General features: G+C 34.7%; 1 protein-coding gene across 1 annotated transcript in view; it reads left to right on the top strand.

Moving 5' to 3' along the window:
- Positions 1-24,651, top strand: part of LOC124359789 (cadherin-87A) — a 97,685-nt gene that overhangs the window by 38,690 nt on the left and 34,344 nt on the right. The window contains exons 2-8 of the mRNA XM_046812819.1: positions 11,446-11,519; positions 13,131-13,339; positions 16,680-16,820; positions 20,929-21,054; positions 22,401-22,535; positions 23,116-23,308; positions 24,296-24,408. Coding sequence (XP_046668775.1) covers positions 11,446-11,519; positions 13,131-13,339; positions 16,680-16,820; positions 20,929-21,054; positions 22,401-22,535; positions 23,116-23,308; positions 24,296-24,408 — 991 coding nt within the window. The remainder of the gene's footprint in view (positions 1-11,445; positions 11,520-13,130; positions 13,340-16,679; positions 16,821-20,928; positions 21,055-22,400; positions 22,536-23,115; positions 23,309-24,295; positions 24,409-24,651) is intronic.

Genomic DNA, 24,651 nt, shown 5'->3' with positions numbered 1-24,651 from the left:
GGGAAATTGGCCGAAAATAGACACGATGTTTTATGATATGTATTTAAAAGTATATTTGTCAAATATAATTGAAAGGAAGGATAGTACACGTTTACACAATAATATATGTCCTTATTCATATCCCTATCGTGAGCAGCTTTCTTTGAGACTTACATATTGGGTTACATAATAGAAAAATGTTTAAATATAACTTTAAATACCTAAAACTTGTTGTGGAGGGATACGATCTTAAGTTTTTCGTTTACCTTCAGGAAAGGTATCTTAATTGACTGTTATTACTAATTTTAAAACTGTTATTGCACTTTACGTGTCCAATTTTCATTAATTTCCCGATATTATCGTTGCTTCGGCACTCATTAGTGGATATTACGTAACAACGTTAATTGAGAAGCACTGGCAGAGCATGGAAGAACGTAAAGTACTGAAGGACGTTGCTCTCAATCAGTTATGGACTAAAATGCGGGAGTATTTCTTTTGAGGAAAGAAATATTAAACCGATGACTATTTTACACTAATCATTTTGTTGTACAACTCCTCAGTGTAGTGCCTTTTTGAAATTGAAATCCATAAATGGTATATTATAGTTGTTGACGTATTGGTTGTTTGCTCTGCATTGCATTATGTAGCATGTATGTTAGGGGTTTCAGTCACATCGGCAAGAACGGGGGACAGGTCCCACGCGTCTTCTTGGCACTAGAGCGGATATCTAAAGAACAGATAGACATCAGAGGAACGTTGTTGCTAAGTGACCCAACCCAAGATCTACTGGAAGGTTGGCAACGCTCCCCAGTGGGGTCTCGCTGCTGTCAACACGAAATATAACACAGTGATTGATTTGTTTGTTAGCTCTCACAGTCTCCATATCCGGTTGTAGTAAATCCACCAATAAATTAATGTGTAACTCGACCTGGAACTGTAAGAATCAAGCTCATTGTGGACAATTGCGAGCATTGAATAATTTTCATGTTTTATAAACAATGGCGAATATCCATAACTGTTATCCTTTCAGCGATTGAAACGTTCTCTCGTCCTAGTGGAACTTCCAGTAAATAACTAATCCTATTTAAAATCCTGTAGGAATCAGCAGAAATGAAATAAAATATAGTACATAAGTACTACTGAAATATTCCGGGTGTCTTAAAAGTCCCCCCTCCTCCCCTATTACCTTTAGGGGTTGTTTATATAATCAACTGAAGAGTTTTGTGACGTATGAAAATTGTTGATCCCCCCCCCCCAAATGGGGTATTTTGGGAGTACAGTAAGTCAATATTTTCAAATAGGAACCCCCTAGCAAGTGACACCTTATTTTAAAAGTATTATAAAAAGAAGAATAATGGCGCAAACTTGAGGTGTCTAATGTTAGTTTATAAAATTTGAAGTTTTTATAAAACCCTACAGTTTAAATTACATTTAAAGTTATTGTAAGGCAGATAAAGCACTCACTCACTAGTTATTTAGAGAACTTAAGACACGAAATCATAAAACAAGTTATTATAAGAATCAACAAACATGATTAACGTAGCATTTATTAGGTTTTTTGTCTGACCGAAACTCATTAGTAAGCTCTGGGAATACCAATAGCCGGTGTTATCTCTTATTGTTTACCCAGTTAGTATGTGAGACACATTAAGACCACTTTGACACAGTAACTGGACTAAATGTGGAAACGTGTAGTGAACAGGATCCCAAAATTGCATAGATAAAAAAATGGTTAACTCCTTATTGACGGTTATTTCAAAATACGACTTTTCATGTGAGATAGTGCCCTATGGTTTTTTTAGGTTTTCAAAGGTCAGTTTAACAAAGAGCGTTTATTGTAATCCAGTAGCGTCTCCATCTGAAGGTGCAGTTTTACTACTCTTGATTAGTTTGCAAAACGTTTTTATTATATTTGCTGTGTGTTTCCAATTGCATTGGGAGAAAATATAATTTTTCCTTCATACAGTAATTGGTATGATAGATTAAATCTTGTGGATCTCCTTTTCAAAATTCTAACTACCGGTTATGTATGTCATTCCTGTCAAAAGATAATATCTCATTTGTGTTACATCAGATAGTGAAAATCGCATCCTTTTCTTACAAAGATTAAATATAAGCCTCGTTTTAAAGGCGTTTACATGATGTTTCGTTTTTAGCGCCTTTACATGATGTTAACGGCCCGAAACTCAAGCGTTATTTGATTTATGAGCATCAGGTACGAGATATAAATATATACCGTAGTTTCAACACAGAACCGGGTACAATAACCGACCCCGAGTCACACTGAATTGGCCAATGACGATTTACCGTACTACTTGACAAAAGCTCGACAGCTAATTTATCTGCTAGTGTGCAGCCAGCCGTATCAGAGAAAGAAAGGGAGTCGGATTGATAGCGACTGCTCTGAGACAAGAGCTGCGGACGACCTTGAGGCGGCCTCCGCCCGCTAGTGAATGTCTACTAAAGAATGTCACTCAACAATCTCTGGATTGCACTACTGGGGAAACGTATTAGAATATTGGAGATGTAAGATAGGATAAATAATAAAACTGCCATCGAAGAAAGCGATTGTGCACCTCAAACTATCTAGTAACCACTGTAGTGCAGCTATACGTATAGTACCTATTTTAACTTTGTGGGTGCTGTAATTATGAAAAATTCTACCTTTGGATAAAAAGGTTTTGATACCCGAGTTTAAAAATTAACAGCCAATCAGTAGAGCTACAGTAACGGAAATTGCATTAAATTTTAGCTTGTTTTTATAACGTTGAGACATGCAAAGCAAATTATTAACAAACCGTAACATTCAGTTTTCATGCTGGTAACAACGAGGGAAGGTACTGGTTTTTGCGCTTTTCAACCAGACTGTAAATTTAGACATTCATAACTAAGAAACCTGTGGTCCGATTTACATACAAGATACAAGTGTACCGTTTATGAATATGGAAATTTTAAATTATATAAAATAAGTTATTAAATTTTCAACTTAACTTTTATTCTTGACCGGGCGGTTCAAAAAATTCGGCATTGGTCTAGTTATGTAACTCTTAAACGTTGTTATCTTGGTCATAAAATTGTATAAGCCACTTTTTAAAACGTTTAATTTTTAACATCTATTAATTTAGCATGTATCGCGGACGACGCCCACTCGCTTGAATGTGCAAACCGAAACGTCCAGACTGACCAGGGCGGCGTTGCCTCGATATTCGGCCTACTTTGTTACAGTTAAGATTTATTTCGATAAAATGTTGGCGTATACTTTTTCATTCTACAAGCAGTAAGCGAACCTAATAGTTTACCGTCATAATAGTTTCAACATTTCTGTTAGAGTGAGTTTTATCCTGTAGGTAAAAACTCTTGCCCCCAAGTTGTGGTGTTTGAATGATTCGGAGGTTGCATTGTCAGCCTGGTCGTTCCAAAGCACGTCGGCTTGTCAAATTATGGAGTGCCTTTACACTTTCATCGCCAACATCATATCAGTCCCTATACCAACACAACATTGAATTAATTTCCAAACATCTGGATCCTATATTTCTGTTCCTCTTGAAAATTCTCTAATATAAGTTCTCCTTTAATTCACTTGGTCAACTATTTAGCACTGAATTTTTATATAGAGAAAACATCATTCGTGTGTGTTTTCGTTAGTAGTGTTCGATTTTGCTTCATGATGTACTCAAACGAGTTAAAGATTTTTAGAATAAATTATGTGCACCTGAAGAAGTTGTAGTGTCATTACAAACCTTGTTAGTGCAAATAACCGCATAAAGAATATCCCTGATAAATTACACTTTTGTGGTTTCAATTAAATATGAATACACTGCATTTTATTTGATAAAGCCACAGAGAAACAAACCTATGTAATTATTTTTTGTTCTCATAGGACAAGAGGCTTAGGCAATTGCATCTAGTCCTATAAGGACCTTTGCGCTGCTTCCGGAGTGACAGGATATTTTGGATGGGCAAGGTTGAGGGAAGGGGACACCTCCTGTCGAGTTTCATGAGGTAACGTCCAGGACAAAATTCTCAAGTCATGTCCTCTCGGAAGAAGGAGAAGCCAGCTCTGAACCAGCCTCTTCAGTCAAAACAGGCAGGGAGTGGCACACCCTTATGTCTAAGCTAGCAACAACCCTTGACTCTTAGGGAACAAACCTCACGAACTCGAACAGTTATCTTCCGCAGTAAACTAGGCCAATAGACTTACCCTTGCGCCCCAGAATCTCGATATTTGCGGTTAGTGAAGTTGCCGCCCCTGCATCCATAAGGTCACCCAGATTTAAGTGACATCGATTTTTGCTGTACTCAATGTGGGTTATACTGGAGGGTATAAACCAGTCAGAAGTGAACCCTACTGGGGGTTATATAATAGTTTGTGATGAAACGTAATCGATCCCTGTTTGTGTGCAATCATACTATCATCGCGAGAGCGTTCGACATTTGAATTTTTACGAGAAAGTATGTTACTCTCTAGACTTCTCGTTATACTCAATTTTTTACAAGCGTGGTCGTATCAAACTTGGATGGTGATATCATGATGCTAGACTTCACTCCAACGTCGTAATATAACTTCTTAATTCGTCTTATTGATTAAAAAGTTTGCTCAAGTTTGCACATCTGTTCTGTAAACATCACGGAGACACATCAAACAAGCAACTCGCAGGGATGGTTGAGCAAATACGGAACGGTGAGCGGTGAGGTATGCGTACCCGCACATACCGTCACGACAGCTGACTATGATGATAAGGAGATACAGTACGTTGCGAGCGCGAGGAACTGTCACCGAACTAACGGGACGGTGCTGGGCCGGCACACTTCGTATACGTGGCCGTCAGGTACCGTTACATCTGGTCGAATTGACATTTTCGAGCTAGTTGCGACTCGTTAGATCGTTAGGTTTATTGTTTTCTGGTCACTGTCGTTGTCGATCACGTGGGGTGTTTCCATCGAGAGCAGAGGTTCTCCTGGATGACGGAGAAACCATTCAAGTAATTACATTTCAAAATTCGTTTGTCGTTAATTCTACGAGTATTAAAAGTTAACCCAGGTTTGAAAAAATTGCAACTCCGACGAGACACCGATATATGCAGGTACATACTCGTATGTTTGTATGAATAACGGATTAGTGAGATGGCTATAGTGTGTGGGTGAGGTGTAACCTTATTTTATCATTAATTGTTTGAAGGCTGTTATATGAGCTCTGCAATTTTACGGAGAACACAAACCACATAGATCTACTGATACGTTGATGAAATTTATATCAAATGTCAAATTGTCTTTCATTACCCAAAGGCTATCAAACTCGTCTACTTCAGGTAAGACGGGATGTTCAATTCAAATACAACCTAGCATTAAACTTTACTATGATTCTGATCTTCAAGGTTAACATTACCCACTATCAGGGACTGGTCAAGCAACGTTTTGGGCTCTATTCTGATCTGGATTATCATGATAGTATAATCATGTCACCCTAGTGTTAATAACGTTTCTATCCTAATATCCTACGGTGGTTTTACAGGTTTTAGATCCCCCTTCACATTGATAGGTTAACTTAAACTTCAAGAGTGCTCATTCGGACTCAGAAATCACGTCTGGATTAATTTGAATAAGTTCTTAAAATCTGATGGTATTGTTAAAAGATCACACTCTTGTGTGAAGTGGGTGATGTGTGTTCTCTTAGCGCTTATGAAGAGTGTTTACGTGAGGGTGTTGTTGTTACGCGTCTATAAAACATCAAGAACGATGCAATCCATTCTGGTTGTGTGTTGAATTGTCGGAGGTGGACTACAACAACAACAACGAGTGGGACGGCAAGGTTTGCACGACTTCACGCTCTCCGGGTCTGCTACGGACTGACGCAATCGGCACTTCTCCAGAGCCTTCGTGTGTACAACATCGACTTCGGCTGGCAATTTTTAAAGGATTTTCTAAACTGCGTTTTTCTGTCACTTGAAGCTATGTAAAAGAAACAAGTGATCAACGCTTAATGCTTATGTTTAGGATTTCCCGGACTCCTTCTGAGTTTTACCTCTAAGGTGTCGGTGATGCAAAACACCGACTCTGTCGGATACTGAATTTGAATATTGTAGTTCAAACACTCGAGAGATATGTGGATAGGCAAAAAAGAAGTGAATACTGTCCTGTACTAAACATTACGATAGAATTGAGTAATCTTTGTATCTTGTGGGGTGAAACAACATGTCATAGAGAAATATGTTGTATAAGAATTGACATGAATGTATTCAGAAAAGTCCAGGAACGGTTCATTATCTGTTATACCTTTAAACTTTTCGGCGGATCTGTGCTATACCATTTCAGTTGGGGTGGACCTATTGAAATCTGGTATATTGTGTCATTGTTTTCTTTTAATTAAGATCATTAAATTTGTTGTACACATCGAGCTGTGGTTACGTTTAAGATGTCCTATATACCGACTCCTCGCTACTCGGTAGATAGCGGGTGGCGAGAGGGTAAAAAGTGGGTATTCGCATAAAAAAGTAGATTTTATGTCCCATGCATATCAGTGTACCAAATATAGCAGGAAATGTTCTGCCTCACAATATAAAAATATTACACAGTATTTATTAATGAGTTGATATGCATCATAATGCTGGTTGAGCGTTGCCCACTGATTTAGTTACGTTTACAATACACAGTAGATAGCTCAGTGCATGGTCTGTTGTTAAGTGTGGCCAGGTGCAGCAACACAGTTTCCACAGTTCCGCGTGTGTGTGGATCAACTCAACACGAGCAATATACGTCACGGATAAACTAATTTTGGATTTCATCCAGTACGGGATAGGCGTCATTTCTCCTTTCTCTTGATGTGCGAACACATTTCGTACGTAATTGACGCTTTTATCGTCCAGTAATGAAATTATTTTTGTGACTACGATGACGTTACTGGGGTTTTATGTGGAAAGATGGTGGGGGTGGAGTCGATATATTTTGTGGCATTCTTCTGATGGCCTTTACAGAGATATACATATTATAAAATAAAAAATATATAATTGTTTTTGTAATAAATAGGTGCAAAAGTTAAAGCAAAAGTGAATACAAAGTTTTACTGCAATATTGTGTGCGAGTAGAGTGCTACTAGAATTAGTTATATGTGTTTTTGACGCTGGAAACTACACTTTAGTTACTGAGTTTAATCATTTCAATGCAGTAAAACATTTTCAAATTAAGTTAGTAAATAATAACTAGCGTTGCATATCTGGATAAAATTATTTAATAATCATACAAAATCTATTATAAATAAAAACGTTAGATACAAATAATTGTGATCAAGTAAATAAGAGCAGTGAGCAATGATGTTTCCAAGTAGTGTAGTAAATTGTAAATGTAATTGTAATTAGAAAGGCGCAGAATCTTGTAGAGAACTATCTAAAAGTTTCACTTGTTATTAATTTTATAAATCCGCATTAAGAAGTAAAATTAATCACTTGGAAGCATTATGGAATCACTTGGATTAAAAATCTCCGCAAAATAAATTGAAAGTTGAATAAAGGTATGGTTCAACGCTTAATTAATTGAAATGCCTTAAGGTGATTAAAACACTTTTCGAACGATTTCTATTTACGAGTAGATAGCAAAAGTGTAGTGTTCCGTTGATTTTTCAGATAATAAAACAAGCCTGGGCTTCTGTAGTCGTCAGTGAACATGTAATGCAATTACACCATTAGGCACGAATCTTATATTAAGGATGGTTTCTGAACACGGTTACAGTATAAATGTAAAATAATACTATTTTTGTCATTTCTGTTTGTCACGTTTTATTTATTTCGTGGGAACACGCATCGCTATGTTAAAGATTTCTGTTTTATACATTTCTCAGCATAAAATACATTTATTAAGTTGAATTGAATAACTTATTTTACATTAGCTTGTTCAACAATTTCAAACTGCAGTCTATTAAAGAATTACAACCATCTCAAATATTAAAGTAAAATGGGCACTAGCAATGAATATAAATATTAATTCTTAATCTGGATTTTTCCTGGAGGTGGTATTATCGTCCAACGCGATATGAGCCCAGGAAAGTACTGGTCGGAAATGCCCCCGGTCATTCTGGCGAAAAAGGAAAACATCTCTCGAGATTGTACCTAAAATTGATCACGTAGGAGCTCGTAGAGGTTAAATGTAAATTTTATATCTATAGTACGTACGTGCCTACATACATCACGTAATAACCTAGTAAGTAGGGACCGATGACTGCTGTATTAGCTCCATTCGATATTATAAACTATTGTTTTTTGTTATCCCGTCTTTCCAATACCTGTAATAGCCTAAAGACGTTTACTTTAGAATATATTTTAACATTAATGAAATTCATGTTGATACAGTAATTGTGGAGAATTACCTTTATGTTCTGAACAGAATGAATTGCCTGTAAATAGCTGACCTTACGCAACGGTAGCGGTGCCATAATACGCGAGGTTGAAATAAATTGGGGCACAGGCCCTACAACCGGCGCGGCGCGGCGCTTGCTAGCAGTGTAATGAACGTTATTGCTGTGTACATTCATTTTATATAAGGATCTAGTTTACGGAACACTTCAAGTGTAACGTGCCTGCAACTTGTGAAACGAAATATTATAAAAAATTTTATTTATGAGACAATGTACAGGTTACCTCAGTTGACAGTATTTGGGTAGATGTTTCTGTGTTGAAACTGCTTATAGCTTGTGCATTTTATTTAAAAATGCCTTTCATTTAGTTATTAAATTTTTATTTCCTTAAGTGACATTTAATTAAAATAACATTTTATTTCCGTAAACCCTGATTTGTTACATACCGTACTAAAAATATAGTCTTATCTCCAGCAGTTTCCCGTTAGCTGCCAAAACAACTACTTAACTGCCTACACAGTACTTCATCGTGGAGCGATCAAGAGGTTTTAAGCCACACATATTTTCGTCGCCAAATTCTTCTCTGCACGATGTTGGTAATACTGTATGCAAATATGTAAACATTACCACTTCTTGGAATCAGTCGTGTGTGGTAATCTCCAATGGCATCAATCCGTACTGACATTGGCCGTGCAATAAACACGCGGTTATGAGATGTGCAGCCAAGCCTTGTGGGCGCGCAGGAGCGCAATTGACAATTTCCTTTGAATTGACTGGGATGAATTGTCAATTCATTGGGGACACTGGAGGGAAATCTCATGCAAATTGGGTCGATTGGGTCTCCTCCCAGTCGGAATGCGGAAAGCTCACCGCAAGCAAGCGAAAGCCGTGAGGGTATCAGTTTGCTACCCAGTGACCCGCCACGATCGATTTTACACAATCGAGTTGTCATTTAAACGGTTGATGCACCAATGAGTGATTTCCCATTTGTCATGTTATCAATATGTGTTGAAATGAACAAGTATTTGTATAATGTTGGGGGGGGGGGGATAAGGGAGGTTCTGATCCATTATAACACAGGTAATGTCAGTACCGAAAGGATGTCTCTACATTTCATTATTTTATAGTAATGTGTATTGTTACAATGACACTATATACACATTAGCAAATAACGTTCCCCCATCTTTCCCCCTGGGAACGTTTCTGATATAACTGTGTTCAACCAAGGCACGACTGTTCCTGTAATATTGTTATTGTTGTTATCTATTGAAAGTTTATTGTTGTTGAATAGATTTTGTGTTTATTCCTGTAATATAATTGGTTACATTGACATGTTATCGTTATATTTTTGTTATAATTGTTAAAGTGATGTAAGACTTATTATTTTTCCGTTATAAGTGTAAAATATTTTATTTAGCTGTTCCTAATTCCGAAGCTTTATGATTAGAAATAACAGATTATTATATACTCTTATGATCTAATAATGTGAAAATGCAATTGGTTGAGGTTTAATATAGGAATATAGCCTATCTTTTAAAACACGCGTGCGCGTTTTTTGTAATTAATTCCCCCGCACATACTTTTATGTAAAAGTGTCTACTATATAGTATACGGGGATTTTAATATTTAAAAAATGTATTTTCGTTAATAAATATAGTTGAATGAAAAATAGTGCCAGCGACAAGCACACTTGGATATGCGCGGGCCCAAGGCATGCGGCAGCTAGGTGAGCTGTGACGTCACACAACGGTACTGGCCGCCTTGCGGTCAGGAGGCGTCGCTGAGTGCACCCGTACCGTTCCACTGCAGTGTCAGTAGTAAACAGTGGAAATTGTAATATAATTGTTTGACTAAGAAAAGCTTTGTTTTTTTTTGAAAATGGGAGAAGGTGGAGAATAAACAAATGTTTGTAATATATACAAATATACGAGGCCACCAAAGATGGCGGTTCTAACAAGGAAATTAGTGGCAACAGTAATCTTAGAAATGATTGAGTAATTTGTAAACCTGATATCAGGTACTCATTTATTGACCTAACCCCCTCCCAAACCAAGCTTCGTCCAAATCCGTTTTGTTAATTCCAGCAAACCCCATTTCCGATATTTAGCGTGTGCTATATTGAAATGGTGATATATATAGCGACTTCCGGTTTGTGCCAAAATATTTCTTTTTTATTCTTTTTCCAAAAATGTGTCTTGTGTGGCGGGTGGGTTGTCATTTGAAAACTGTAGTCAGTTTGAGTTTGAGTGCGCCCCCAACACATTTTACACGCCAAAAGTAGGACTAATTAATCTGCTAAGATCCCCAAATGTTTATTTCAATTGGTGGAACTGTCTAGACAAGACAGGGTGCCACTGACCTTTGACTCCGTATAATACGAACATCGATGTATCGATGAATACGAATAACTAAGTACGTCCTCTGCTTAAATAAATAATGTTAATCACCATTAAAGTGCATCGGGTTTATCTTACTTCCTACGTGATCTTAACAAAATAGTTGTTTACTGTAATGGACAGAAAATACTTCTCAGTCTAGACTAAAATTCTTTCCAAACCTCCAGTGATTTTAAACACTGCTGAATTATGAAATATGTTAGTACACGGCATTGCTTGAATAACATCGTGCTTTTTAATAACGCTTATCGAAACTAAATTTTATATTGTATTCTTGTATATGTAACAATAAACTTTATATCTGATGTTTTATTGAATCGAAATATATTTTGTATCAGTCAACGTGGCTGTTTGATGTCTGATTTAGTCTTTATGTGTCTTTTTTGATAATCTTTCCTGATAGTCTTTATTGATAATCTGGATTGGAAACCCAGAAAAGAAAGTTATTTTTTAACGATTCTCTACACTGGATGATAGTAACAATAAATAATTTAACGGAATTCCCATTTAGGACCAACATTGGGTGTTAATTAGCTCCTCGCAGTTAAGAGTTGGTAAACAAGTAACTTGAGCTAGTGTACTGCACCGATAAACGTGTTATTTTGTGTTGACCAGTCTTTTATTGCATTCATGAAACGGTAACGGAGATTTGTGTGAATGTCATGTGACCACTTAACTAACTCAGTATGTCCACTAACTAGGCCTAACTGTGTGTTCTTGTTGCAGGCGTGGAGCCGGGGCCAGGATGGCGGCCGTGAACACAGTCTCCACGATCATGTGCCTCACTCTGTACTGTTCAGGTAAGTCCCTCCCCTCCTCCCCACGTCATGGTGTATCGGGGATTAGAATATTACTTGCCATTGTATAGAGTACTTTTTATTGATAATAATGCATCAATAAAGCGAAAATGTTGAGAAAAAGTCACCATGAAATAAAATTTCAAAGTTTTTAAATTTATATATATATATATATATATATATATATATAATGTAAATAAAAGTCTTTTGACAGGTATTTGGTCTTCCGATCATATGTATGTGTATGTATGTGTATGTGTCATATGTATATATATATATATATATATATATATATATATATATATTAAATTTGTATAAATGGCAACAGCCTAATTTAATTTCAATAAACATTGAATAACAAAATGTACTTGATCCGCCGGGAGTCGAACCCGGATCTCTCACTTGCCGGGTGAGTGTGTTACCACTACAACACATAGCCCTTACTCAGTACGATTCAATTATTTTGTATTTGTCTGTTTATGTCACATATGCATTTAAATAACCAAACTAAAATTTGATGGGAAGACCAAATACCTGTAAAACGACTTTATTTAAATTCATGAAATTTATATAAATGGCAATAGCCTAATTTAATTTCAATAAATATACAATCACAAAAAGCATTTGCTCTGCCGGTACTCGAACTAGGGTATCTTACTTTCCGGGTGAGTGCGCTACCACTACACCATATGGCCTTTACTTTGTGTGTATATATAAACATATATATATATATATATATATATATATATATATATATATATATATATATATATATAATTCAAATCTATGAATATTTTCAATGTTAGAAGTGCTTTTACGATTTTAAAGAAAATCCAAAATGATACTTACATTACAAATATTTATATTAAAAATTTCACTTGATGTCTTTATCCAAAACTACATATGTCACACATTTTAGTACTTTTATGAACATGTGAGTAGAGCTATTGAAAAGTGAGTATTATATGTTAAAAGTTTAATGACAAACATACTCAGCTATCTTACCATTTTAAAGATTACATTTGCTACTTGTTTTTTTTTTTGGCATGCAAAATATGAAACTACTGTCTGACATTGGAACCTAGAACATAACATTATTTTCTGTTTATGGTTCACGGCATGAACACAATTAAACCTAAATTATTTATTATCAGATAAATAATGTAAGAGGTCATCTGAAGTCTTATACCTATTTGCAATAAAGCAATCAAATTAAAGAAAGAATGTGTTATGATCAGTTTGTTATGAGCAAGAAAGACATGGATTTTACTGAATAGTAAATGCTTTTAGTAAGTCTTTAAACATGCTTTTGGTAATCCTTAATTGCAAATATCACAAGGATATTAGAGAACCAGTCGCCAGTGTTCACAGATGACATGATTGGTTAATTTTTACCTCCTGGATGGAAACCATTATCCATCAGCTGTGTGGTAGTGGTCCAGATGTAATGCCTAATTGTGTATGTTTATTTCTCAGGGGTGTTAGGGAACCAGCTGCCAGTGTTCACAGAAGACATGATTTTTTAATTTTATCCGCCTGGATGGAAACCATTATCCATCAGCTGTGTGGTAGTGGTCCAGATGTAATGCCTAATTGTGTATGTTTATTTCACAGGGGTGTTAGGGAACCAGCCGCCAGTGTTCACAGATGACATGGACAACTTGGTCCTCCTGGAGGATACACCGGTGGGGACCATCATCCACCAGTTGAAGGGCAGTGATCCAGAAGGCTCTCCGGTACACTTCGGAATTGTGGGAACGGACCGCTTACAGGTGGACAGGGAGACTGGACAAGTGAAACTGGTACATCCACTTGACAGAGAGGTAACTCATTGTCTTCTATATCTACTTCTATATCTTAGTTTGGTTTTCAAAATTTCTCAAATTAATTTGTTAGAATCAACCATCCTCTGTAAAATATGTTATTAGTGCTTTTGTTTTGGTCAGTAAATCAGAATAACTTCGGGTACTCTGAGTTTATAAACTATTATAAATAAACCTGTCTTGTTAAAAATTCCATTACACAATATCAACATAATTAATTGCTCTTCTGAAACAGATTGTGGACTTTAAGGTGCTATGTTAAAATTTCCTTTGAGGCTAAAGTGTGTGTCAATGATTGAGTTTTTAGCTATTGAGCGAGCTGCAGCTCTCGGGCCTGCAGAACTGTGAAATATTGAACTAACCAAACTGAATATTTTACCCAAATTAAAATGTTCATTCCTTAATAATAAATATTGATATTTCTTAATAGTTAAGAATAAAATAGTGTAGTGATATTGTAGTAGATCAGTGTGTAACAAATTATACACAGTTATTATTAGTAGTATAATTGACCAATTATCCAATTATGTAAATTTAATTAGTTAATCCACTGAAAAGGACTATTTTCAAATACATTTTGTTATCCAATATTATGTTGTGCAAGAGCCTAAGCAGGGTCCTGAATAAAATTGAATGCATTGTTCTCTCTTGTCTGAATAAAATACAGGGCACAAGATACTAAAGTCAGTATTCTTGGATTTAAATAAAATGGATATTGGGTTTGAATAGAAAACAGTTACAATTTTATGAGACCTCTGACGATGTTTATGGTTTGGTGAGGTAAAGCCTATCTGTAATAGTCTATGCCATCAGTTGATCTCAGAGGGTCATTACAAATCTTGAACCACACAGTATATAACTATAGGATAAGTTCATAAATTACTTGGTTGTAACATTCATTTGGACTATTTAATTTGTATAATTATAAGCAAACTGAACGTAAAACTTTTATAATTAACACATTAAGACTCATATTTTCTTATACGCAATAATTTAACATTTCCTTACAGTTTTGTATCTCTAATATCATGTATTGTAATCAGTAGCGTAGCCAGAAATTTCGTTCGGGGGGGGTCCGAAACCGGGGAACCGGGGGACGTTTTGTGTGTTATTTGCCAATGAGTTCACTGGTAAATACCAAAAATATGGAGCTTTAGTAACTACGCCTTATAGAAAGTGGAAAGATGTAATAGGCAAATTCAACTCTCACAGCAACTCTAGTACCACAAATTTTCTTGTATAGCTACAGAAACTTTACGAAGTTTGATTCTGGCCGAGTAGAAGGCACCAATGTGATGTTGCATTCACTGGATAAGAAAGAAGAAGAACAAAAACAGAGCTTCACTCAAGCGTATAATTGACACAACTATATTCTGTGGAGAAAATTAAATAACCCTCGGGGACATTGGGCCACTGACGGCCGAAAACCCTTTAGAAAAGGAGGGCAATTTTCTAGCGTTGCTCGGGTACAGATCAAATTAACGGTCGGAAAATGCACCGGAAAAACTCTACTGATTAGAAGTTCGGCTGCTTTGGATTTCACTGATTGAGGTATTTATGAATGAGTTATAATGACGATTTTTTTGTATCATTACACTGTAGACGAGTACATAATTATCGGAACAAAATCAAAAAATCACTTTCGGTCGGAAATAAAATACACATGAAAAACTCTAATGACTAGAACTTCAATTACTTCGGACTTCAGTTATTGAGGTAAACGTGGTATTTTTGATTGAGTTAGGGCGACGATTTTTTGTTATCATTAAACTGTACTCGACTAACTATATAATTATCGAGAAAAAAATCACTTTCGGTCGAAGAAAAGCTCTCTACAGATTCAAGTTTTGACGATTTTGGATTTCACTGGTTGAGTGGTTGAGGTAAAAGTAGTACTTATAATTATTATGTTACGACATTGATTTTAGGTATTAATTCAACGCCGACCAATAAATACATAATTATCGAGAAAAAAAACAATAATAATCACTTCCGATCGGAATATACTAAGGAAAATGAAATCCAAAGTAGTCGGAACTTCTTATCAGTAGAGTTTTTCCGGTGTATTGTCCGATTGGAAGATATTTATATAGTTATTAGTCGGCGTTCAATTGATACCCAAAATCAATGTTCTAACATAATTCTAAGTACCACTTTTATCTCAACGACTCAACCAGTGAAATCCAAAATCGTAAAAACTTGAATCTCTAGAGAGCTTTTCTTCGGTATTTTCCGTCCGGAAGTGATTTTACTGTTTTGTTTCTCGATAATTATATATTTATTAGTCGGCGTTGAATTAATACCTAAAATCAACGTCCTAACATAATTCTAAGTACCACTTTTACCTCAACCACTCAACCAGTGGTTGAGGTAAAATGTTACCAGTGAAATCCAAAATCGTAAAAACTTGAATCTGTAGAGAGCTTTTCCTCGGTATTTTCCGACCGGAAATGATTTTATTGTTTTTTTTTCGATAATTGTATATTTATTAGTCGGCGTTGAATTAATACCTAAAATCAACGTCCTAACATAATATTCTAAGTACCACTTTTACCTCAACCAGTGGTTGAGGTAAAATGTACAAGTTAAATCCAAAATCGTCAAAACTTGAATCTGTAGAAAGCTTTTCTTCGGAAATTTACCGACCGGAAGTGATTTTTTCTCTCGATAATTATATAGGTACAGTGTACAGTTTAATTAAAACAAAGATCGTCGTCTTAACTCAACCGAAAACACCACGTTTACCTCAATCACTGAAGTCCAAATTAGTTGAAGTTCTAATCAGTAGGGTTTTTCAAGTGTTCCGAACAAAAGTGATTTTTAAAATTTTTTTCGATAATTATATACAAGTCTACAGTTTAATGGCACCTAAAATCAACGTCGTAACTTAATTCTAAGCGGTCTTTTACGTCTCCAAGACGAATTTGAACGAAGTGGTCGCTAATTTAAACTGTTCGCCGTGTTACGGTTCAGGTTACTTTGCGACGTCACGTGACCGCGCCCTATAGAAATACCGTGATTACACTACACTATCCGAAAGGCCGAGCCCAAAAGTATCGTTTGATAATTTATGATTCAAACGACAGGACAATTTTTAACAACGGTCACTTTAATCAATTAAATCAATCAATTTAATATTTGTAGACAAGAGTAATGATAACTCTCCTTTTTTTCTCCTGCTCCATGCTTCATTTTTTAATGTCTTAAAATTTCGGGGGGGGGTCCGGATCCCCTGGACCCCCCCCTTCGCTACGCCACTGATTGTAATTAACTATTGTGTCATTATTGTGTTGTATCATGTACTGTGAAGTTATAAATGTTCAATCTGTGCTGATTTTAGGTAAATGACACGCTGAGGATATTCGTCACTCTAGAGGATGAGGTGGACAACCATGACAACTCCATTGCCAACAATTTGGTCCAAGTTCCTATATCTATCATTGTCATTGACGAGAATGACAATGCACCTGTGTTCAAGAATGTAAGAATTATTTTCTCTTGATTTTTAATAGGCTTTTCAGTGTGCTGGGAATAAGAAACATTAAGCTTAATGTCATAGAAGTAGTAGCATTTTACTTCAATTATTATTGTTACTTATTGTATTTCTGAAATGGTAATATTTATCTGATTATGGAGCTACTAATAGTCCAGCTACCAGAATGTTTTTCCCTGCCCTAGAATTAGAACTTTGTAATAATTCTTGTCATAAGATTCACTCCCCTGGTAATTTTTTTCTGCATAACAGTTTCAACACGTGAAAACATATTCTTTTGACAGATTGCAGCTTCTTAGAAATGTGTGTGCTGAGTACTTATACCACTTAATCCTGCCTTAAATGTCCTTGAGTGTGATTCCTGTTGAAGTCATCCGTTGTGAGTCATTAGTGGATATGAGTATGATTGTACTTTAATACTAGCTCATACCTACCCTTCGCCCTCAATTTCTGTTCAACATTCTATGTATTTGATTGAATAGCTCCCACAATTTCAATAACACTTGAACTATTTTGGACTAATTTAGAGGAACTCCAAAGTTGAAGTTCATAGATTTCTTTGAAAGCACTTGTGATGTAATAAGTCAGGGTCATATGAAAAAAATCTGATTAGTCATATATCGTGCATCAGGTACCCATTTTTCAGTGTTAATGATTAAGAGGACCAGAGCAAATTTTTAAGCAAAATTGTGAATAATTATTGTTTCAGTGTTCACACTTCAAATTCCATATATTTCCAATGCAAAATTGGATTTTGATATAGAGAATTGAGAAACAATATAGACCTATATATATAGTATTGTAATACGGTTGGATTCAAAACAGTACAGTTTTCTAAATTATATGGCTACAGATATTGGTATTGAAAATTAAAAACTAAAATGAACATCAATAATACTTACATTATGACAGTTGTAATCCATATGTAAAGATGATACATGATATATGTATGATGGTACATGTTGTTGCTTCCTAATCCATATTCACTATTTCATACTATTTTCTTGATTCAGTTTAGGAACTATATCAGTATTTATATTCCTAAGCAGTACCATATACCTCATCAGTAAGAAATGGATGATCCCTTCAACAACTGTAATAAAAATTGCATTTAGTGTTTTGTCTATTCTTTTGTGGTTTCACTTGCTATAATCACATACTCTGTGCTCGCTTGTCTCCTCGAGTGACCGAAGTTCCAGACCTAATTGTTTGTTGAATCATGGTAATGTCCAGTCCCTCCGTTTTTTGTTCCTTCAGCTACTGTAAATATGCTGTCCCATAACGGCTAAGGAAACCAAATTTAATACCTTTCATGTACACATTCACAATTTAGTTAATTTAGTATAATTCAAAATAAATTAATTAGTTTGCCTTGTTGCCACTATATTGAAATAAGAAGTGTTGTTACTTTTGTTATGTTTTCACTCTATAAATGTAAAAAAATTGAAAAAAATGGTTAAATTAATGAAACATGTAGATGTGGTGTCATAATAAAATGTTTACACAGAACAGTTAGCTGGCTGATTATATTTAACAGGCTCTTTCAGTTTTTAAAACTTTAGAGACCAAGATGGGAACTGCTTTAGAGACCATTGGGGCATAGTCCAGAAAGATTTTTGAAATAAGAATAGGCCTATATTCACCCCAGGGGCTCTAAGAATGTCGAAGTAAAATATCAGTACAATACAATCGGTTGAATAATTTATGAGTGAAAGCAAAACAAACAAACAAAGACACACGCATTTATAATATTTGGGTTGTATGAACTGAGCTAGTTTTCAAGTGTATGAATAATACAAGTTTTTTTCTATGGTGCATTGTACCATATATTTTACAAAATGGTTATACTTTAAATAAACACAAACACATATTGACTCATTCGTTAACTCTGCTTTTTATATAAACATTCTAAACCATACACTGGCAACAATTTGGTGCACTTGTAGTGTTTGTCATGTAAAAATTATAAATATCATGAAAAGCTTTTTCATATTTATTTTTCAATCTCTAAAGAACTTTAATTGGTATATGCATTTTTCATTCCATGCATATGTTTGCTGTTTGAAAATGCTAAGATTTAGCATAATGGATCTGCAATTGTGGTTTAAAGGATTAAAATAAAATGGACTATGCATCTGAGTTTAGGTGATTTACACCTTTGTTCCCATGACTTTATGCTCTGTCTGTGATGGTTCATCTTTAAATAAAGCTAAAAATTGAAAAGTCAAGTATTTTTGAAATTTGTAAATTTTGTGATAAGTTACAAAGTATTGGGAAAATAAGTTTAACCATTGGAAGTTTCTAACTTTTGTCTACCCGAGATTCAATACTTTATAACCTCTAAAAGTTTATTTAGGTGGTATTGTATTTGAATCAAAATATTTTTTGAATGAATACAGTATTTTGTTGGTTTTATTTTGTTACTTACATTAAATTGTATAAATGGCAATAGCCTTATTTAATTTCAATAAACATTGAATCACAAAGATTTTCTTATATAAAACAATTTTGAAGAGCAAAACCTTGCAAATTCTGGTTAATATTCTTAAAATTCTATAATACATTAGATATTCTACAAATAAGTATTACTGACTATGTGCTCCAAAATAATGATTCTCACATAATAGACACCAAGGCAAAACTTGAACATGTATTTTCTTTCAATACATTTAGTTGTATTTAAATGTTCATTTAACCCTTTGATGCAGTTCTTATAGTGTATAAGTAGTATAGATGATTTTTTTAAACTTTTAAAAGCTATTATTCTGGACATGTTTTAATAAATAAATCTCTCGTACAGCATAACATAAACATAAATCAAGTGGGGGTTTTTTTTTTTAAATTGAAGACATCAAAATGCAAAATGGGTGTTTTGGATCTGGTACACCAATATAAGAAAATCATAGAGCCCGTCAACTTCCACCCAAGCCAACTACCGGCTTTACCCTTTAGACCAGTGACTTTCATTAGTGTACACCAGATCGCAAAAATCCCTAACGTCAGGGGGGGGGAATTTAACCCGTGAACTCCAAGGGTAACTCCCGCATCCGAGAGTAGTGCCTTAAACCACACAGCCATCCTGACTTTAGTCTTTCATGTGCAGATAGTTTAATCAGGACATCCACTGTTGCTGCACAATTCAACTAGATGGCATGGCTGGCGTTATATGAAAATTACGCCATCAGTTTACATTAATAAAGCAGTTTACATTTATTATGTCTTATTAGGTTTTATGGGTATGTACTTTGAGAGTTTTAACTTAAGCACTAAAACACATTGGACAACACTTAAAGGACATTGTGTTGTTCGCATCATGCTGCTAACTTGTTGCCTTATTTATCTAATTGCTACCATATTTTCTTTCTTTTACTATTTTTAATTGACACTCATTCGTTACTGGTTTAAACATTATGATTATTGTTGCTATATTCTTTTCTAAAAACCATTGATCACTTCCTAAGATTTGAGAGAAATTTAAATTCCTATATATCTATAACTCTTCTGTGAAAAACGACGAGGGTTTTTGTATGTAAATAAAATCATATGTAACTCATTGTTATTCAGGAGTTGTATTCTAATAAAAGGAGTTATATTTAACAAACATTCTGCTAACTTTTGTATTTCTACTAATATGCTTATTGAATTCATCCTGATTTGTACTTTATAAAGAATAGATTACATGTTATTTGATCCTTCTAAGGATTACCCCTGATAAGTGATAATACTGTACCTCTACCTTATTTTCTTTAGTTATTTCCTGCTTTTACTTCTGACTCCCTGTATTTTCCTAGCAAATGTATATATATTAAATTGTGGGATTGTCCCATTTTTGGCCTTATTCTGAATTCCATGTTCTCATAGGCCACTGGCCTGTAGGAGTATCTTATCAGACAGAATAAATGGGAGAGTCATTACAATATAAGTTGCTGTACAAAACTGTGAATAAAAATGTTGTCTGATGCGCTCAAAATTCTGGCACAATTGCTCTAAAGTTTCCACTCCTATTTCACTGACAACTTGTTGAATTTCCTCCTTCAAGTTTTCAAAATTCAGCTAAGATATCGGTCAGCTGATACAATGAGATGGTTTGTTTCAGGCTCCATACGAGGTGTCAGTGATGGAGGACACCCCAGTGGGCAGTACCGTGTTCTCTGACATTGTGGTGGAGGATGCTGACCTGTCAGGAGACACGCTGGAGGTCCTGTGTGTGGAGCACCCTCAGGTAACTGACAGCTCATTGTAGTTGACAGATCATTAATTTCTCTGAGTTGTATATTCTATTTTCATGTGCAAGTATTGTTTCTCAAATACTGTAATTGTTTTAGATAGTTACCTATCGCAATCTGTCTGAACTTAAAAAATTATAAAAATCTGCATCACATGTGAGCCTATGAACTTAAACCAAACCTTCAGTCAAAATTTGATACATAATAAAAGTTATTTCACATTTCTTCTGAAAACAATAACTTACAAAATAATTTACTTATTTCTGTAAAACCTAAAACACACATTTGTCATGAATCTAGATAGAAGTAAAATTTAAAGTGTAGGTAATTCAAAACATGTCAATCCTCACACATTTTCCAATTTCTGACAAGGGTTCAAAGTATCAGCCGTTCCAAGTTCCAAAACTGATCCCAGCTGTAAAATATCATGTAGAAATACGAAAGGGTTTTATAGGCTTTTTAACATATTAAAAACAATTTTAGTTTTTATGAGTTTTTTTAATGTCATATAAGGTTTGCACAATGCTGACTTCATTACAACTCAATGTGATATGATGGTATGTACATATGTCTCGGACAGATTTGCAATCCGATACTATATGACAAGCAATTTAAGAGGGTGCCTATTTATGTTTGTGTCATTTGGAATAGATTTTTATTATTCTGTGTGTTTTTATGGTTTTATAGTTTTTAAATGTAAAAATATTTGGTTAGTCTTTTTTTTATGACCTTCTGAACCCAAAATATAATTCTTAGTGCAAAAATATGCTTGTATGCAGTTTGTAGCATTTATAGACTATCCGAATGACTCCAAAAATGGCAGATTTGAATGAAACAGCATACATTTTTGGCTTGCCGATGTGTTAAAAAAATTCACAAGCCAAAATTGTACACTGAAAACTTTCTAGATAGAATTAACAGAACATCATTCACAAAATAATTGAAAATTACCATGAAGTTATAGATTTTAATGAAGATAATGCTTGGTAAGTTGAGCTTGCCAATAGAAACCTTTCATGAAACAGTTCACTGATTCAAGTGTTTATTCCATTACAGCTGGAAATTATATTCTTCTTATTGACTTTGCCGAAAGAACACTATTTCAGAAATTTAGAAAGTTAACGTAAAGAACATTTATTCTATGCTTAGTACATTAATTTTCTGTAATGTATTTCCTGATTTTACAATAAATTAAAGTCAGAAACTAATTGAATTAAAAAGAATATTGAATATATAATGAATAACATAGCACAGATCTTTGCTAATTTTAATGTAAATAACAATGTGTGGCGTAGAGACTGTGTGATCAGCCAATATGTATCACATTTGATGTGTTTTACAGTTCCCCAAGACCTGTTCTAAATTCTCTGTAGCCAGTTGGAACTCTAGCCAGTTCAGCTACTATGGCAGCATCGTCCTGCAAGAGGCTCTGGACTACAATGAGAGGCAGTTCTACCAACTGTTGCTGGTTGCCACAGTGAGTGCTTTTAAGATCGGTAATCTACACATAGCTGGTTATAAAAATTGATCCTCATTTGTTCAAGTAATGTCAAATCCATGGTAAAATGAGTGAATTGAATCAAATGTGATATAATATATGCTATGGATAACTGAAAGCTTGCTTATTCCTTGGTCACAATAATAGGTACATTTTTAGCACAAGTTTGAGCTCTAATCCCAGCACTAGGGTAATGTCAGGCGTACGCAAGAGTAAGTAATAAATACTAGTAAGGTATGTCTGTAAAACCAGTTTTTATTATTGTCAAATTTGTTATAATTACTTTATACCCTTTAGCTGAAGAGGTGTTGATATATTCATTTCTTTTCAATGCTACATTACAGAAGTACTGATTAAAATAAGTAAAAAAAAATCACTTTAAGATTAATTAGTCAACTAATAAACTGAATCACTAAATTAGTATATTTTATAGTTACATATTAAATGTTAGCCCTCCATAGGCAAACTACATAACATAAATTATTGGTCTCATATTTCCATTCAAATTTCTTTCTGAAATCATTTTTAAGTGCAAAATTTATGATTTTTCCCTATAAAGGATGGAGTGCACAACACAACGACAAGCCTGGAAGTGAAAGTTGGGGACATCCAGAACACTGGCCCCGTATTCTTGGGATCTCTGACAGGAGTGATACAGGAGGATGATCCTATCGGGACACTTGTCATGACAGTGCAGGCTCGTGATGGTGATCGGGGACAGCCCCGGAAGATATACTACGAACTGGTTACCAGTGAGTACCATGTCATGCTAAACTGATCATTTTTTAAAGTATTTCAGGTACTAAACAATTAAATGGTTAACATATTGACTGCGGCGGACACACATTACTAATATACTGCGTGTGCTAACATCGGTACACGACTCATTTCGTGGTGAAGGTATTAACCTGTTGTAATACATTATTATGAACTGTTGTAATACCTATACCAGTAGGATAATGTGGGTTAAGAAATTCATAAATGTAACAGCGAATAAAGTGAAATAAAACAAATTTTTGCAAAGTTCATATAGGAAGCCAAACTTTTGAACAGGATAATTTTTATCCTAAATTGTTTTATAAAGATTTATTTAAAATTTTTTTTCATATTTTAAAGGGAAATTTTTATGTTTGAATCTATTATTCATTGTCATATTGTTATTGCAGTTGTAGTACCTCTGATGAAAGGAAGAGTACTAAAAGCTAGGTATTCCTCTTGTTTCAAACTTGGGATATGTTGACAGATTTATATGTGGCTGTGTGCAACTGAGTGTTTGTATGAAGAATTGTAAAACCGTGTTAATATCCAGAGACCTTCTCTACTAAATGTTTTTAAATATTCCAACTTATTGATTTTACAAACTCCTTCTATTAGTCAAAGTATGATTTTTTTCTGTAACTGTCTAGTATAAGTCTACGTTTGACTTTTCAGTGCTTGAAGAAAGTTATCTTGGAATTATTCTTCACAACTGAGGCATTATTTTCAGTTTAAAACATTTTACAATTTATATTTTTTGAATAGTTTACATAGGGGATGAGCGTTTAGTTTACTCATCTTATATGCTACTCCTAATGATTGCTCAGTAAACTTGTTAATTTTTACTTAGATTTAATAATATTTATTCTAGATTAACCAGATAACCTTCTGAAATCTTCACTCTAAAAGATTTCAGTAATATTTGACTCAGTAAGTAGCCTGTTAAAATAAGTGATTCATAGTTTTTGTTGCCTTTGTTACAGATCCTCTGGACTACTTCTTGTTGGACAGTACAACAGGAGAGTTGAGGACAGCTAAACCTCTGGATAGGGAAGCTCTACTGAACTCCACTGGTGTCATTTCCCTTATTATCAAGGTAACATCTGAGATATTAAGGCATTGAGCCAATGTTACTCAAATGGCTAGAAAAGATTTAATATATTTATCAGAACTCCAAAAATGCCATCTTTTTCGTTTTTTGTGATCATCAGTCTTCAAATTTCCGAGAACTGTTTTCAGTTAACACTAAATGAGTTGCATACAAGGGTTATCTGATAATATTGTAATAGACTTAACAATAATTTTCATTCAATTAGGGATAATTTCTTTTGGATTATCC

The sequence above is a fragment of the Homalodisca vitripennis genome, chromosome 4 (assembly GCF_021130785.1).
Source record: "Homalodisca vitripennis isolate AUS2020 chromosome 4, UT_GWSS_2.1, whole genome shotgun sequence".
In the NCBI taxonomy this organism is placed as follows: Eukaryota; Metazoa; Arthropoda; class Insecta; order Hemiptera; family Cicadellidae; genus Homalodisca; species Homalodisca vitripennis.
Note: the sequence above shows the minus strand (reverse complement) of the source record. Positions and strands in the feature narration are given on the sequence as shown.